The following is a 17,440-nucleotide window of genomic DNA, read 5'->3' on the forward strand; positions in this document are numbered from 1 at the left end:
AGTTGAAATCCCCCATTATTATTACCCTATTATTTGCACATTTCTCTGAGATTTGCCTACATATCTGTTCCTCTATCTCCCCCTGACTGTTTGGAGGCCTATAGTACACTCCCAGCAAAGTGCTTGCCCCCTTTTTGTTTTTAAGCTCCACCCATATGGCCTCATTAGAGGACCCTGCTAATATATCATCCCTCCTTACTGCAGTAATTGACTCCTTAATTAATATTGCGACACCCCCTCTTATACCTCCCCCTCTGTCTCGCCTGAAGATTCTGTACCCTGGAATATTGAGCTGCCAGTCTTGCCCCTCCCTCAACCATGTCGCCGTGATAGCAACAATATCATACTCCCATGTGTTTATCAACACCTTCAGTTCATCCACCTTATTTGCAAGACTCCTTGCATTAAAATAGATGCCATCCAGCCTTGCCCTTATATGTTTGCCCTGTCTACCAAGCTGACTTGTTTTTTTCTCTATAATTGGCAGCACATCACCCCCTATTTCAGCTCCCCTCTGTATCCCATCCCCCTGCCAAGTTAGTTTAAACCCCCCCCCCCCCCCCCCCCCAACAGTGCTAAGCAAACCTTAAGGGTAGTAAAAGCTGTACCCTTCTAATAATTGTATAAATCAGTTTGCCTGGGAATGTCGTGATTTGGATCATGGGCCTAGAAATTAGGTATAGCCCCGCCAGGTCTTTAGCGCCCGAAATTTAGCGCTCGGCCGGATTCCCGTAGCGCCCGCCTGAAATTCAGTTGCGCCGCCCCAACACGGAGGCGGGCGCTATTGGAGGGTTTGGCCGCCTCGTTTGGGGTGAAGAATGTCAGTTTCAGGCGTCCAGCTGCCGCTGCGGCACCCGATGCGGTGCGGCAGGCTGGGGTACTGCAGGCCTCCTCCTTCTCTTAAGGAGGAGCTGCCTGCAGCCGTGAGATCGCTGCTGGATTCCCCCGGCAAATGAGCCCGGCACCACGGAGAAGTGCCGGGCTCGCGGGAGTGACACACCAATGCCGCGGGGGGGTGGTGCAGGAGTCCGGGGAGGGAGGTGCGGCCAGGCGGCCGCCGGGAAAGCGGCCGGCCGCCCCTCCACCTTTATGCGCCGGCCTCTCGGAGCTGCAAGGCACCGTTTTGTGGCGGCCGCAACTGAATTTGGCGGTCGGACCGGAATTGCATTGGAACCGGGGCGCTGCGCACACCGATGACGTCATCGGTGCCGGCGCAGCGCTACCGGCTAACGTCGATGTTACGGACCAACTGAATTTCGGGCGCGAAAAAACTTCCGGTGCAAACCACTCTATAGCCCATAAGTGGGCGCAAACGCGACTGAATTTCTAGGCCATGGTTTCTACAGTACAGAGAAAATGTCATTGTGCAAAAGTGTTTTAAACAGGGACCACTGAACAAAAATTTTAATGTATAGATATCTTGAGGTGAACTTTGACACCACAGTGGTCATATTTTGTGTACGAGGACAGTATAGGTGAACATTTTGTGTTTTTGATTTCTATTTTGTGCTCATCTCCTGTTTGGGTCAGGTATGCTGCACAATGAGAGCTTGGTATATTGGAATGAGGCAAAGGTTTTAATCTTCATCACTGAAAGATAAATAAGCGTATTAATAGAATCAGAAAAAGGAGAGCGAGGGGCAGGAAAAACACCAGATACTGCAAACACAGATAGGAAGTTAATAGGTTGAATGACCTTGCAACCTGCTTAAATGAAAAGTGGGAGATTCTTAAATGATACAGAGGATCGTCTTGGGAAATAGAAACACATTAAAGAAACAAAAGAATATGCAAAAAGCTAAAAGTGAGATGCCCACTCCAAGAAAATGGGAGAATAGAGAAAAGATAAAATGGGCGTATCAGCAGGGGTGCATACACTGCCACCCCAACTATGTTTTAGCAAACGGTCTACACACACAACACCAAGCTGCCTCCACACCACCCCCGCCCCCCCAAAGGATATCCTGACATGCTCTTCCTCCCTGTCTTTACAAGAAACAGTAGAAAGAAACATGCTGCAGAAGTCAGTGGGCTTTAAATAGTTGTCTTTGGCAAGCCCATCAACAACATAGATAGAGAAGTCTAGGAAAGGAATGTTTAAGCAATGGTATAGTCACTGTGTAATTTTAACTGAGTTACTCATCTAGAAGTATTATCCTTTCCACTCTGGCCCCAAGTGAAATAATGATGTAGTTCTAACCCAGTTGTCCTCAGTGCAGAACTCCATAATGGAACTTAATTGGAAAGGATAGCTGATGTAGGAAAGGGAAAGGCTGCTCAGTGCTGCAGGAAGGTGCACAGATTAAAGAATATTAGGCAAAGATTTCCTCCATTTGCTAGGTGTGATGAAATTGTAAATATGCTCTGTACAAATGTGTTTATGATTTTGCTGCACCTAGCGCGTAAAGGAGATTTTTTTTGGCTGGAAATATTTAAATCTGGTTTTGTTTCCTGGTCAGAATCTTGAGTCTGTGTAGCACTCTCGCCTATGAGTCAGAAGGTTGTAGGCTCATGTCCCACTCCAGAGATATGAAGACAAAATCTAGGCTGTCACTTCATTGCAATACTGAGGGATGGCTGACCTGTCGAAGGTCCTGTCTTTCGGATGTGACATTAAACAGAGGCCCCTTCTGCCCTCTCGGGTGGATGTAAAGGACCCCATGGCACTATTTGAAGAAGAGCAGGAGAGTACTCCTGGTGTCCTGGCCAATATTTATTACTCCACCGACATCTAAAAACAGATTATCTGGCCATTATATCATTGCTTCTTTGTGGGCCCTTACTGTGTGCAAATTGTCTGATGCATTACCCTACATTACAACAGTGACTCTACACTAAAAGTACCTGATTGCCTTTAAAGCATGCTGGGTTGTCCAGAGATCGTAAAATGTGCTATATAAATGCAAGTTCATTAGTTATTTCTTTGGCCTGTGAACTTTGAAGAAATATCTTCTGTTTCTAGATTCAAAATAGTTTCTGGCCCTCCGCTCTGAATTGAAGGTTAACCAAAGTAGCTCTTTTTCCAAGGCATACAGCTGAAGCACTGAATTGTGTTAGGACATTGAAACATAGAAACATAGAAGATAGGAGCAGGAGTAGGCCATTCGGCCCCTCGAGCCTGCTCTGCCATTCAATGCGATCATGGCTGATCATCCAAATTCAGTACCGGTCACTGCTTTGTCCCCATACCCCTTGATCCCTTTAGCCTTAAGAAATATATCCAACTCCTTCTTGAATATATTTAATGAACTGGCCTCCACCGCCTTCTGTGGTAGAGAGTTCCACAGGTTCACCACTCTCTGGGTGAAGAAATTCCTCCTCATTTCTGTCCTAAATGGCCTACCCTTTATCCTTAGACTGTGTCCCCTGGTTCTGGACTCCCCGACCATCGGGAACATTCTTCCTGCATCTAGTCTGTCCAGTCCTGTCAGAATTTTATAAGTTTCAATGAGATCACCTCTCGTTCTTCTAAACTCCAGCGAGTACAAGTCCAATCGACCCAAGCTCTCCTCATACGTCATTCCTGCCATTCCAGGTATCAGCCTGGTGAATCTTCGCTGAACTCCTTCCATGGCAAGAACATCCTTCCTCAGATAAGGCAACCAAAACTGCACACAATACTAAAGATGTGGTCTCACCAAGGCCCTGTACAACTGCAGCAAGACATCCTTGTTCCTGTACTCAAACCCTCTCGCTATGAAGGCCAACATCATTTGCCGCCTTAACCGCCTGCTGCACCCGCATGCTTACCTTCAGCGACTTGCGCACAAGGACACCCAGGTCTCGTTGCACTTCCTCTTCTCCCAATCTATTGCCATTTAGATAATCTGCCTTCCTGTTTTTGCCACCAAACTGGATAACCTCACATTTATCCACGTTATATTGCATCTGCCATGTTTCTGCCCAATCACCCAACATGTCCAAATCATCCTGGAGTTTCTTGACATCCTCCTCACAGCACACATGCCCACCCAGCTTTGTGTTGTCTGCAAATTTGGAGATATTACATCTAGTTCCCTTGTCCAGATCATTTATATATATATATATTGTGAATAGCTGGGGTCCAAGGATCGATCCCGGCGGTACCCCACTAGTCACTGCCCGCCATTCGGAAAAAGACCAGTTTATTCCAACTCTTTGCTTTCTGTCTGCTCACCAGTTCTCTATCCAAGTCAATACCTTGCCCCCAATCCCATGTGCCTTAACTTTACACGCTAATCTCTTATGCGGGACCTTATCGAAGGCCTTCTGAAAGTCCAGATACACCACATCCACTGGTTCTCCCTTCTCTATTTTACCAGTTACATCCTCAAAAAATTCCAGTAGATTAGTCGAGCACGATTTACCTTTTGTGAATCCATGTTGACTTTGTCCAATCCTGTCACTGTTTTCCAAGTGCTCTGCTATTACATCTTTTATAATGGACTCTAGCATTTTCCCCACTACCGATGTCAGGCTTACCGGCCTGTAATTCCCCGTTTTCTCACTACCACCTTTTTTGAATAGTGGGGTAACATTAGCTACCCTCCAATCCATGGGTACTGTTCCAGATTCCATCGAATGTTGGAAGATGATCAGCAATGCATCTACTATTTCTAGGGCCACTTCCTTAAGTACCCTAGGATGTAGATTATCAGGCCCTGGGGATTTATCGGCCTTCAGTCCCATCAATTTCCCTAACACCATTTCCCTACAAATACTGATTTCTTTCAGTTCCACCCTTTCATCAGACCCTATGTTCCCCGGCATCTCTGGGAGGTTATTTGTGTCCTCCTTTGTGAAGACAGAACCAATATATATATTTAGTTGGTCTGCCATTTCTTTGTTCCCCATTATAAATTCCCCTGATTCTGACTGCAAGGGACCTACGCTTGACTTCACCAATCTTTTTCTCTTCACATATCTATAAAAGCTTTTACAGTCAGTTTTTATGTTCCCTGAAAGCTTACTCTCATATTCTATTTTCCCCTTCTTAATTAATCCCTTTGTCCTCCTTTGTTGAATTCTAAACTGCTCCCAATCCTCAGGGTTATTGCTTTTTCTGGCCAATTTATATGTCCTCTCCTTGGATCTTATGCTATCCCTAATTTCCCTTGTTAGCCACGATTGAGTCACCTTTTTTGTTTTATTTTTATGCCAAACTGGGATGAACAAATTCTGTAGTTCATCCATGCGATCTTTGAATGTTTGCCATTGCCTCTCCACCGTCAACCCTTTGAGTGACATTCCCCAATCAATCCTACCCAACTCGCGCCTCAGACCATCGTAGTTTCCTTTATTTATTTAAATTTAGGACCCTAGTCTCTGAGTCAACTACTTCATTCTCCATCTTAATTAAGAATTCGATCATATTATGATCGCTCCGACCCAAGGGGCCTCGTACAACAAGATTGCTAATTAATACTTTCCCGTTACATAATACCCAGTCTAAGAAAGCCTGATCTCTGGTTGGTTCCTCGACATATTGGTCCAGGAAACCATCCCGTAACCACTCCAGGAATTCCTCCTCCACAGTATTGTTACTAATTTGGTTAGCCCAATCTATATGTAGATTAAAGTCACCCGTGATAACTGCTGTGCCCTTATTGCACGCTTCTTTAATTTGCCTATTAATACCATCCCCAACCTCCGCCTTGCTCTTTGGAGGTCTATATACCACTCCCACTAACGTTTTCTGCCCCTTGGTATTTCTCAATTCTACCCATACAGATTCCACATCATCAGAGCTAATGTCCTTCCTTACAATTGTGTTAATTCCTTCTTTAACCAGTAATGCTACCCCACCTCCCTTTCCTTTTTGCCTATCTTCCCTGAATATCAAATACCCCTGGATGTTGAGTTCCCAGCCTTGGCCATCCTTGAGCCACGTTTCCGTAATCCCGACTTGTCATTTTGGGGATGTTGAAACCAATGTTGGAAACTAAATTCTGAGCCTCATTTAGTGTTCCAAACAGATATTAGATTTCTATGCTAATTCTGCATCATCTTGGAAACGGGCCATTACAAATTCCAATTTGCCTCAGATCAGAAACAGTCCAAAATTTCCAATCCTGAATCCTAGGTGTCTTTTATTAATCTGGTTGTTCCCACTACCCGCTTGCATTCCTCTGCAATATTTTTCTCCCTACCTATTCTGGTCGGTATTCTAGGGAACAAGTTACGAAATTGGAAATAGAGAGGCTGAAAATGGGGTGCATGTATGTGCAAAGGCAGTGTAATCATCTGTATGACTTAATTATTCTCTTTAACCTATGTGTGAACAACAAGTGCCAATTTTCTGTACTTGTTTGTGAAACCACCCAACTAATGAAGGAGGCGATTTTGTCAGTTGGCACAAATATATATGTCTGATTTCTCATGCCTAGACCATTACAAAGCAGTTTTTTAAAACTTTGTTGCATTGTCAAGTGTCAGCTTTATTTACTGATTCCTGAAAAGTGTGTTAGTTTATGCGATTAGCTAGTTCCTTCTCCCAAAAAAGTGTATTCTTGATTTAAATCCTATTTACCAGAGTAGATGTTAAAATTAATTTATGTCTGGCACATTTTCTTTCACTTCCATTAAGTTTGATGAAAGAAACTACGCTCTTAACTAAGTTTTTTTGTGGGGTTTTTTCCTGCTTTTTAAAAAATCCTGTTTTTTTTTAAACTTTGTTAGAAAAAAGCAAGGGATATGGCAGGTTCACTCTTGCCATATCCCTTGGCCTGTTGTAAAGTGCTGAGAGATCCTCGTACACAAAAAGAGGAGTGCTATATAAATGCAAGTTGTTCTTGCACATTGATGTGCCTTCAATAACCACAAAACTAGAAGTTATAAACTTTAACAAGTTGGCTTTTAATCACTAAGATCAGAGCTAACATCTCAACACACTGGCTCGCAGGAATGAGTCATAAATATCCTGGGATCTTTATGTAAGAGAAGTCCGGGGTGGAGCCAAGAGCCAAGACCTGGAACATTCCAGGTTAGTCAGGAAAGAGGAAGTGAAACTATACACCGTGTGGGGGAGGGTAATATACATGAGTGCAAAATGAATACAGGCAAGCCAAACACATTTCATTACACACAGGAAAGGTTGAAACCTGCCACTTTTTTTAAAAAGGCTCTGCCAGGGGTGCTGAGACCAGTTGTTGTCCCTGTACTATTACGCTGGCTGAGATCAGTGCAGAGCAGGGAACCTTCCTGGTGGCTATTGTGCACGGGATAAAGTCACTGAACCATAGCAAGAGCTTGACTAATCTGAATGCTCTAAAAATGCTCTTCATCTGATTTATGTAGAGCTCTTAATCAGTTTTGTTTGTGTTGGAATCGTAATTCCTTTCCTCATTTTGACAGGGATACAACAACAGTGTAAAATTTATCACTGATAAAATATTAGTTACTTTGACAGTTAAGCCCAAAGAAAAATTTTCTTGTTAACATTTAATTATATCAGTACTGTGGTGAAATGCACACATTTTTGAATGATAGAGTCTTAGAGTTATACAGCACAGAAAGAGGCCCATCGCGTCCGCGCCGGCCATCAAGCCCTATCTAATCTAATCCCATTTTCCAGCATTTGGTCCGTAGCCTTGTATGCTATGGCATTTCAAGTGCTCATCCAAATGCTTCTTGAATGTTGTGAGGGTTCCTGCCTCTACCACCCTTTCAGGCAATGAGTTCCAGATTCCAACCACCCTCTGGGTGAAAAAGTTTTTCCTCAAATCCCCTCTAAACCTCCTGCCCCTTACCTCGAATCTATGCCCCCTTGTTATTGACCCCTCTACTAAGGGGAAAAGTTCCTTTCTATCCACCCTATCTATGCCCCTCATAATTTTGTATACCTCAATCAGGTCCCCCCTCAGCCTTCTCTGCTCCAAGGAAAACAACCCCAGCCTGTCCAGTCTTTCTTCATAGCTGAAGCGCTCCAGCCCAGGTAACATCCTGGTAAATCTCCTCTGCACCCTCTCCAAAGCAATCACATCCTTCCTATAGTGTGGCAACCAGAACTGCACACAGTACTCCAGCTGTGGCCTTACCAGCGTTTTGTACAGCTCCATCATAACCTCCCTGCTCTTATATTCTATGCCTCAGCTAATGAAGGCAAGTATCCCATATGCCTTTTTAACCACCTTATCCACCTGTTCTGCTGCCTTCAGGGATCTATGTACATGCACACCAAGGTCCCTCTGATCCTCTGTCTTTCCTAGGGTCTTACCATTCATTGTGTATTCCCTTGCCTTGTTAGTCCGTCTAAAATGCATCACCTCACACTTTTCAGGGTTAAATTCCATTTGCCATTGTTCCGCCCATCTGACCAACCCATCTATATCGTCCCGCCTCGCTATTTACCACCCCACCAATTTTCGTGTCATCTGCGAACTTACTGATCATACCTTTTACATTCACATCCAAATCATTAATGTAGACCACAAACAGCAAGGGACCCAGCACCGATCCCTGCGGTACCCCACTGGACACAGGCGTCCAGTCACAAAAACAACCTTCCACCATCACCCTCTGCCACTAAGCCAGTTTTGGATCCAATGTGCCAAGGCACCCTGGATCCCATGGGCTCTTACCTTCCTGACCAGTCTCCAATGCAGGACTTTATCAAAAGCCTTACTGAAATCCATGTAAACCACATCTACTGCACTACCCTCATCTACACACCTAGTCACCCCCTCTCAAAATTCAATCAAATTGGTCAGACATGATCTTCCCTTGATAAAACCAAGGGAACTAAATATTCAGTTGTGGTTTGTTCAGATTTTTGTCATTTTACAGAGACAGTTTTTGTTTTATGAAGGAATTACTTTTTTTTGCATCTCAACACAGCAAAGTGCATTGCACATTTTTAAATCTGTCTCACTGTGTTCCTAAGTCTAATGGAAAACCTAAAGGTTAAATCTGACTTTTTTCTTTTCTCCATCTTTATGTACATTAAATTGTTAATTCCCAGATTTCTGCAGAGCCATTGAAGTTTTAGTTGGGTGGGAGGAGGAGAATATAATTCGTTTATAAAAAAAAAAAGGTAAGGTACTATGTTATTCATTGAATTTAATTGGAATAACAACTTTTCATCAAGGTGTGCACAACAAATGCAGAGCCCAACCTATACTCCAAATGTTTTCATGTTACTTTTTAACTTGATGCATTCACTGTGACGTGCATATGGAATTGCTTGGCTCACAAGGGCAGGAGGATGGTGTATACTATAAAAATGTAATGGTAATTTGTATTTCCCTCAGCGCATTCAATATGCAAAAACTGACTCTGATCTCGTTTCAAAAATGAGGGGCACCTTTGCTGATAAAGAAAAGAAAAAAGAAAAGAAAAAGGCCAAAACCCAAGAACAAGCTGCTGCAAATAAAAAAGCTAATCAAGTAAAGACTTTTACACCCTTTCTTGGTTAAACTGATTTTCTGCTTCTTTGTGACTTCCAGCTCATAGGATAGAGTGGTTTGGCAGTGGTTGTCTTCATGGCTGCCCACAGTTGTCTTTGTAGCTTATGATTTTTAGAATGTCCAGGGATTGCCCCTGCCCCAAAAAAACTCGTAACTGTAAAAGGCAGGTTGATGTGATGAGCAGTTAATGTTTGGGAAGAAGCCAGTAGTACCACTGCAAGGCTGCTGTTTAAATTTAAACCCTTAAGGATTTCATAATTGTGGCTTAAAATGTTTTCCAGCAGCTCAAGAAACAATGTTTGACACTGAATAGATGGAAATATGAAAATTAAAGGCCCTTTTATTGCACGCATTTATCTGAAAGGTAGAGTGGGGAGATGGAATTGTACAGATTAAGCAGCTACTGACTTTTCCTGATGAGAACCAGGAGTTGAAGGAGCTGCTGGTTCCTTCTGGAGCCATTCGCCAACAAATCGTATAACTGATATTGGCTAAGGAGCTCACGTTGCAGGGTGGGGGGAAATAGCATTTTTAAACAGCCATCAATTGGGAGTGTTTAAGCGTTTGAGCTGAACTGATTTAGTTATGTCTTTGTATTAAATGTATTTCCCCTACACTTCACCTCAAAATTTAAAACTCTTTGAAATGTTACCATATTGGTCGCAATCTTGAAAGTGCTATCTTACTGATATAAGACACAAAAAGGTCCAACCAGTTCAAGTGAGGCTCATTTTGATTTTAAAATGTAATTGTTTCAAAGTACATTGATGGTAAAAGTATTCATCTCTATGTTCAAGGGGGCTTGCACTGTCTTGCTATTTTAGATAAATCTCATTCCTGGCAAGACCCTGCCCTTGACATCTACTTAATGTCTTATTAAAATATTTCAAAATATGGTGCAGGTTTTGTTTTGAAATGGAAAATCTGTAAGTAATAAACGGATTGTCTTACCACAATATATCATGCCAATACATTGTTTTGGGGATTATATTAAAAAGACCATTTTGCTTTATACTGAGAGACAATAGTTTGATACAAATGGTTTGGTCAGTTGTTTGGTTGCTCCACTTTGTTAAAATAGCTTACATTGAAATGAGAAGCAAATTCAATTTCTTGGTGGTCTGAAAGCTCTGCACATTTTTTTTGTACATTCTGGAACTCAAAATGGCTTCTTAATTTTTAGGGAACAGCACAGACGGCAACTGCAAACTCTAACCAGACTACCTCCTCGGCAAATCAGCAGGTATGCTTTAAGATTTCTCTGTTAGGCTTTGGTCAGTGTAATGATTTCAACTCCAGGAGATATTGAACAATAAGATCTTGGCTCCTGATCTTGCATACTGCGCATTTTCTGGAGGTGAGATTAAAGAAGCAATTACCAAGGACTGGAAATATGTCAACCAGCTTCTTGGCCACTAGTAGCCTGGGGAAGCTAGGGTGTGGGAAAAATATGGTAAATTTCCCCCAGTGTTTGTTTTTGTATCTTTTATCATAAGATGCATGATGCCATTCTCTGAAGAATTCACAGATTTTAAATAATACATCCTGATTGTATCAAGTACTTAGGTTTCAAATTGTCTTCTGGTTAAATTGGATCTGTATATTAAAATCTCCATAGTGTACATTTAAGTTACATTTTCATCTGTAATGTAATAAAAGGGGTTGATTTGCATTTACCAACAGTTTTAGATATCCTGATTGACCAATCTATTTTGATGTACAGTTGATTTTATTTTTCTCCATAGTGTTCCCATTCCTAGTGGAAAAAGTAGCCTTTAGCATTCATTCTATCTTTCTCTATTAAAGGTACCAGACAATCCACCCAACTATATTCTATTCCTCACTAATTTGCCCGAAGAGACCAATGAGATGATGTTGTCTATGCTGTTTAATCAGTAAGTAGAAATCGTGAAAAATTTGTATAAATGTTAACTGGATGATTTTTTTTGTTATTGCAGCAAAAGGACATGGCTTTTTTTTTCAAAGCGCTGTTCCTTTCTATTGAAGAAAATGATAAATTTATGTCCATTACATGGAGCATTTTGGAGCAAATCCATTGCAAATGGGATGCAACTTAACATCTGCCTTAGGACTGCTGTGAAGCTTGCCAACACTGGAAAACTATGCTGCAGGCTGGGGATGCAAATTCCATACCTGTAGGATGGTTTACCAGGCTTGGGCATTTTCAGAGCAGTTTGACTGGTAGTGGAGTGGGCCCAGGGGCCGTGTAGCCTGGTTCTGCTCCTACTGTGTTCTAATTCTGTGTTAGATTTCAGGAGATGGTTTTATTCCTGTTCCTGGCTAGGGTGGAGATCGCCTTTACAGAAGGTAAGTACTGTAGAAAATATAGGGATAGAGTGATCTCCTGGACGAGTTTCGATCACCTAGATGGGTCGGAGAGGAATTTCCCAGATTTTTTTCTCCCAAATTGGCCATTGGGTTTTTTATCTGGTTTTTCGCCTCTCCCGGGAGATCACATGGGTTCAGGTGGATGGCGAGTGATAGAAGATTTGAGGTTAGGATCAGATCAGCCATGATCTTATTGAATGGTGGAGCAGGCTCGAGGGGCCGATTGGCCTACTCCTGCTCCTATTTCTTATGTTCTTATGTTTGAACTTGTGCCTTGCTGCTGATTGCAATGGAGCTGCTCTGGGATGCACACAAGTACTCCTCTGTAGTTAGTCTTGGAAGCAGCCTAGCAGTGACAGAAGAAAAATTAAAATTTTCAAATAGCTTACTTGAAAATTTGACTATCTTACAAAAATAAAAAGTGCTTTCAATAAACTATACTCCCCTTATACCTTCCTTTTTAACTGATCATTAATTGCCTTACACATATTAAGTAAAATGGCTTTATTTCAGATTACACTGAAAAATGTCGTTGTCTAATGAAACTATCAAATGTAACTCTCCTAATGGCTGAGTAGGAAAATGCACTGTGCGATGTGGTACTGAGTCACAGACCAAGAAGGTTCCAATTTTAATCTCTGGTCTGTGCTGAGTTAGCTGATCTTAACTAGAGCAATGTTAGGACATTGCAATTGGCCTCCATGTTCTTGGGCTAGGGAGGGGTAAATTCAGGAAGATTCTCTTTACTGTTGGTTATCAAGTGATTCCCACTGGAAAGTGCATGATGTGGGGAAGATGAGGCTTGGCGTGTGATGCTCCCAGGATAAAATAGCCTGCTGATACTGCTAGCTCGCACTTAGTAAATGAACACTTGGATGAAGTGCCAGAGGGCTTCCTCTGCCTTTACCTATGCAAGCATACTCCAGGACAAGTGACTGGCCTTGAGAGGAATAAACTTAGAAGGAGGACAACCTTGGGTTTGAGGAGAAATGTTTTAAAACAAATGCTTGTACTGCATTTATCATTTCATTCCTGAAGCTGACATTCACCCGTTAGGTTGCATTGTCTGAAACTCCTCTTATTTTAACAGCGGTGGTAACGTATCTATCCATAATTTTATTAATAGATTGAGTGTTGTGTTTAGTGCACTTTCTGCCCTTGTCTCCCTTTTCTGCTTTGTTGATTGGCTCAAAGTAAAACTGCAGGAAATCAAACTGGAAAAAATAGGCAGTGTACCAATTAAGTGAGGAGCAGAGCTGGAAAACTACCAGTACGAAACTTGCATTGTTTCTCAGTCAACAGTGGTGCTCCTGGTAACTAACCAAGAACTGTGCTTCAGTAGTATGTTGGAATGGAATCTTTGAGCACCTTTTGATTCCTCAGAGAACGTCCCAGCAAAGATTAGTGAAACTCCCTTGAGGAGCAGCCAGCGTGCAAATGTCTCTACAGTTTGTACCAAAAATATTCAGTACTATGGCTACCAGGTCATCTATTTGTACTTTTTAAGTAAGTTCCAAATGAATACTGTTAACCAACAGTTGCAGTGGATTGTTTTTGTCTTTTGGAATATTGGTCACTTCCTGTGTCCCTGACGACCATGTATATCCAGCTGCAGCTATTGGCAGACCACATTGCAGCGCTGGAGCTGCGAATGGATACATACTGGAGCATTCGCAATGCTGAGGACATCTTGGATAGCATGTTTAATGAGTTGGTCACACCGCAGGTAAAGGCTGCACAGGCAGGAAGGGAATGGGTGACCGCCAGGCAGAGTAGTAGGCGCAGGCAGGTAGTGTAGGGGTCCCCTGTGGCCATCCCCCTCTCAAACAGATATACCACTTTGGATATTGTTGAGGGAGATGGCTTATCGGGGGAAGGCAGCAGCAGCCAACTTCCTGCCACCATAGGTGGTCCTGCTGCACAGGACTGGAGGAAAAAGAGCGGGAGAGCTATAGTGATAGGGGATTCTATTGTAAGGGGAATACATAGACGTTTCTGCAGCTGCAAACAAGACTCCAGGATGGTATGTTGCCTCCTTGGTGCAAGGGTCAAGAATGTCTTGGGGCGGCTGCAGGGCATTCTGGAGGGGGAGGGTGAACAGCCAGTTGTCGTGGTGCATATAGGTACCAACGATATAGGTAAAAAACGGGATGAGGTTCTAAAAGCTGAATATAGGAAGTTAGGAGGTAAATTTGAAAAATAGAACCTCAAAGGTTGTAATCTCAGGATTGCTACCAGTGCCACGTGCTAGTCAGAGTAGAAATAGAAGGATATTTCAGATGAATACGTGGCTAGAGGAATGGTGCAAGGGGGAGGGATTCAAATTCCTGGGACATTGGAATCGGTTCTGGGGGAGGTGGGACCAGTACAAACTGGACGGGACCGGGACCGATGTCCTAGGGGGAGTGTTTGCTAGTGCTGTTGGGGAGGGTTTAAACCAAAATGGCAGGGGGTTGGGAGACAGAGGAAAGGGAAGCAAGGATAGCAACAAAAGCCAGGAAGGAGAAAAGCAAAAGTGGAAGGCAGAGAAATCAAGGGTGTAAATCAAAGGACAAACAGTGTTTAAAAAAAAAAAAAAACAAGCCTGAAGGCTTTTAGTCATAATGCGAGGAGAATTCATACTAAGCTGGGTGAATTAGCAAGTAGATGTAAACGGATATGATATAATTGGGATTACGGAGACATGGCTCCAGGGTGACCAAGGCTGGGAATTCAACATCCAGGGGTATTCAATATTCAGGAAGGGCAGGCAAAAAGGAAAAGGAGGTGGGGTAGCATTGCTGGTTAAAGAGGAGATTAACACAATAGTAAGGAAGGATATCCGCTCTGATGATGTGGAATCTGTATGGTTAGAGCTGAGAATGTAGAATCTGTATGGATAAAGCTGAGGAATACCATGGGGCAGAAAACGTTAGTGGGAGTTATATACAGACCCCCAAACAGTAATGCTGAGGTTGGGGATGGCATTAAATGGGAAATTAGAGACGCGTGCAATAAGGGCACAGCAGTTATCATGGGTGACTTTAATCTACATATAGATTGGGCTAATCAAATTAGTAACAATACTGTGGAGGAGGAATTCCTGGAGTGTATACGGAATGGTTTCCTGGACCAATATGTCGAGGAACCAACTAGAGATCAGGCCATATTATGTAATGAGAGGATTAATTAGCAATCTTGTTGTGCGAGGCCCCTTGGGGAGGAACAATCATAATATGATAGAATTCTTCATTTAAGATGGAGAGTGAAGTAATTGACTCCGAGACTAGGGTCCTGAATTTAAATAAAGGAAACTACAATGGTACAGGAAACTTTCGATTTACCGGCACCTAAATACAGGAAACTTTGTGCTATCCGGCACCGACGGGACCGAGCTGCTGCTGTTGCCTAAAAAGTGCCGTACACTCCAGAGTTAATGTTGAAAGATACGGAGATTCTTATCTCCATATCTGACAACAATCACTGTTGCTTAGCAACAGCTTCTAAACACTCGTGTGTGTGTGTGTGTGTGTGTGTGGCTGCAAGGGTCTGTAGCTAAAGCTGTTGCTATAGCTACAGACCTTGCATTGCTTGACTGTAGGGGGGGCGGGGGGGGGGGGAAAAGCAAAGAAAACAAACAAGAAGAATAAAAAACGGCACCTGATTTCTGCCGGTGGCTCCAGTTTGCCGGATAGCTCACCTCTGGATAGCACAAAGTTTCCTGTAACCAGAAATCTCGGTTAACCGGCAAAATTCAGGAGTAGGTTCAGGTAAGTTTTACTTCATATTGTACTTGCCTTCCTCCATCTGTTGCTGTGCAAGGGTGTGGCTGCAGCTGTTGCTAAGCTACAGAGACGCTTGGAACTTGTGGCCATTGTTCGGAACCTGTTGCTAAGCAACAGGGTTTGTTGCTTTATACGGAGCTCTCATCTCTCCGTATCTTTTACTATAGCGTTCGGTTATCTGGAATTTTTGATGAACCGGCACCACGTTGGTCCCGTCGGTGCCGGATAAGAAAAAGTTTCCTGTATAAGGCACAAGTTGGCTAGGATGGATTGGGGAATGTTACTTAAACATAGAAACATAGAAGATAGGAGTAGGCCATTCGGCCCCTCTAGCCTGCTCCGCCATTCAATGAGATCATGGCTCATCATCCAAACTCAGTACCCTGTCCCTGCCTTCTCCCCATAGCCCTTGATCCCTTTAGCCTTAAGAAATATATCTAACTCCTTCTTGAATATATTTAATGAATTGGCCTCAACTGCCTTCTGTGGTAGAGAATTCCACAGGTTCACCACCCTCTGGGTGAAGAAATTTCTCCATCTCTGTCCTAAATGGCTTACCACTTATCTTTAGACTGTGACCCCTGGTTCTGGACTTCCCTGCCATCGGGAACATCCTTCTTGCATCTAGTCCTGTTAGAATTTTATAAGTTTCAATGAGATCCCCTCTCATTCTTCTAAACTCCAGCGAGTATAAGCCCAATCGACCCAATCTCTCCTCATACGTCATTCCTGCCATCCCAGGTATCACTCTGTTGAATCTTCGCTGCATTCCCTCCATGGCAAGAACATCCTTCCTCAGATAAGGCGACCAAAACTGCACACAATACTCAAGGTGTGGTCTCACCAAGGCCCTGTACAACTGCAGCAAGACATCCTTGTTCCTGTACTCAAACCCCCTCGCTACGAAGGCCAACATACCATTTACCTTCTTAACTGCCTGCTGCACCTGCATGCTTACCTTCAGCGACTGGTGCACAAGGACACCCAGGTCTCGTTGCACGTCCCCTTCTCCCAATCTATTCCTGTTCAGATAATAATCTGCCTTCCTGTTTTTGCCACCAAAGTGGATAACCTCGCATTTATCCACATTATACTGCATGTGCCATGCTTCTGCCCAATCACCCATCCTGTCCAAATCATCCTGGAGTTTCTTGGCATCCTCCTCGCAGCACACACGCCCACCCAGCTTTGTGTCATCTGCAAACTTGGAGATATTACATCTAGTTCCCTCGTCTAGATCATGAATATATATTGTGAATAGCTGAGGTCCTAGCACTGATCCCTGCGGTACCCTAATAGTCACTGCCTGCCACTTGGAAAAAGACCCGTTTATTCCAACTCTTTGTTTCCTGTTTGCCAACCAGTTCTCTATCCAAGTCAGTACCTTGCCCCTAATCCCATGTGCCTTAACTTTACACGCTAATCTCTTATACAGGACCTTATCGAAAGCCTTCTGAAAGTCCAAATGCATCACATCCACTGGTTCTCCCTTATCTATTCTACCAGTTACATCCTCAAAAAATTCCAGTAGGTTAGTCAAGCACGATTAACCTTTTGTAAATCCATGTTGACTTTGTCCGATCCTGTCACTGCTTTCCAAGTGCTCTGCTATTACATCTTTTATAATGGACTCTAGCATTTTCCCCACTACCGATGTCAGGCTTACCGATCTATAATTCCCCGTTTTCCCTCTACCACCTTTTTTGAACAGTGCGGCAACATTAGCGACCCTACAATCCATAGGAACTGTTCCAGAGTCTATAGAATTCTGGAAGATGACCAGCAATGCATCTACTATTTCTAGGGCCACTTCCTTAAGTACCCTAGGATGTAGATTATCAGGCCCTGGGGATTTATCGGCCTTCAATCCCGTCAATTTCCCTAACACCATTTCCCTACAAATACTGATTTCATTCAGTTCCTCCCTCTCATTAGACCCTATGT

The 17,440-nt window shown here is 43.2% G+C and overlaps 1 protein-coding gene across 1 annotated transcript in view; it reads left to right on the forward strand.

The window, feature by feature from the left end:
* The window catches only part of snrpb2 (small nuclear ribonucleoprotein polypeptide B2), a 39,721-nt gene that overhangs the window by 9,528 nt on the left and 12,753 nt on the right, over positions 1 to 17,440 (forward strand). The window contains exons 3-5 of the mRNA XM_086008949.1: positions 9,228 to 9,362; positions 10,567 to 10,626; positions 11,190 to 11,278. Of these exons, the coding sequence (XP_085865075.1) occupies positions 9,228 to 9,362; positions 10,567 to 10,626; positions 11,190 to 11,278 (284 nt within the window). The remainder of the gene's footprint in view (positions 1 to 9,227; positions 9,363 to 10,566; positions 10,627 to 11,189; positions 11,279 to 17,440) is intronic.

The sequence above is a fragment of the Somniosus microcephalus genome, chromosome 16 (assembly GCF_052327205.1).
Source record: "Somniosus microcephalus isolate GS21.2 chromosome 16, FLI_Smic_1.0, whole genome shotgun sequence".
In the NCBI taxonomy this organism is placed as follows: Eukaryota; Metazoa; Chordata; class Chondrichthyes; order Squaliformes; family Somniosidae; genus Somniosus; species Somniosus microcephalus.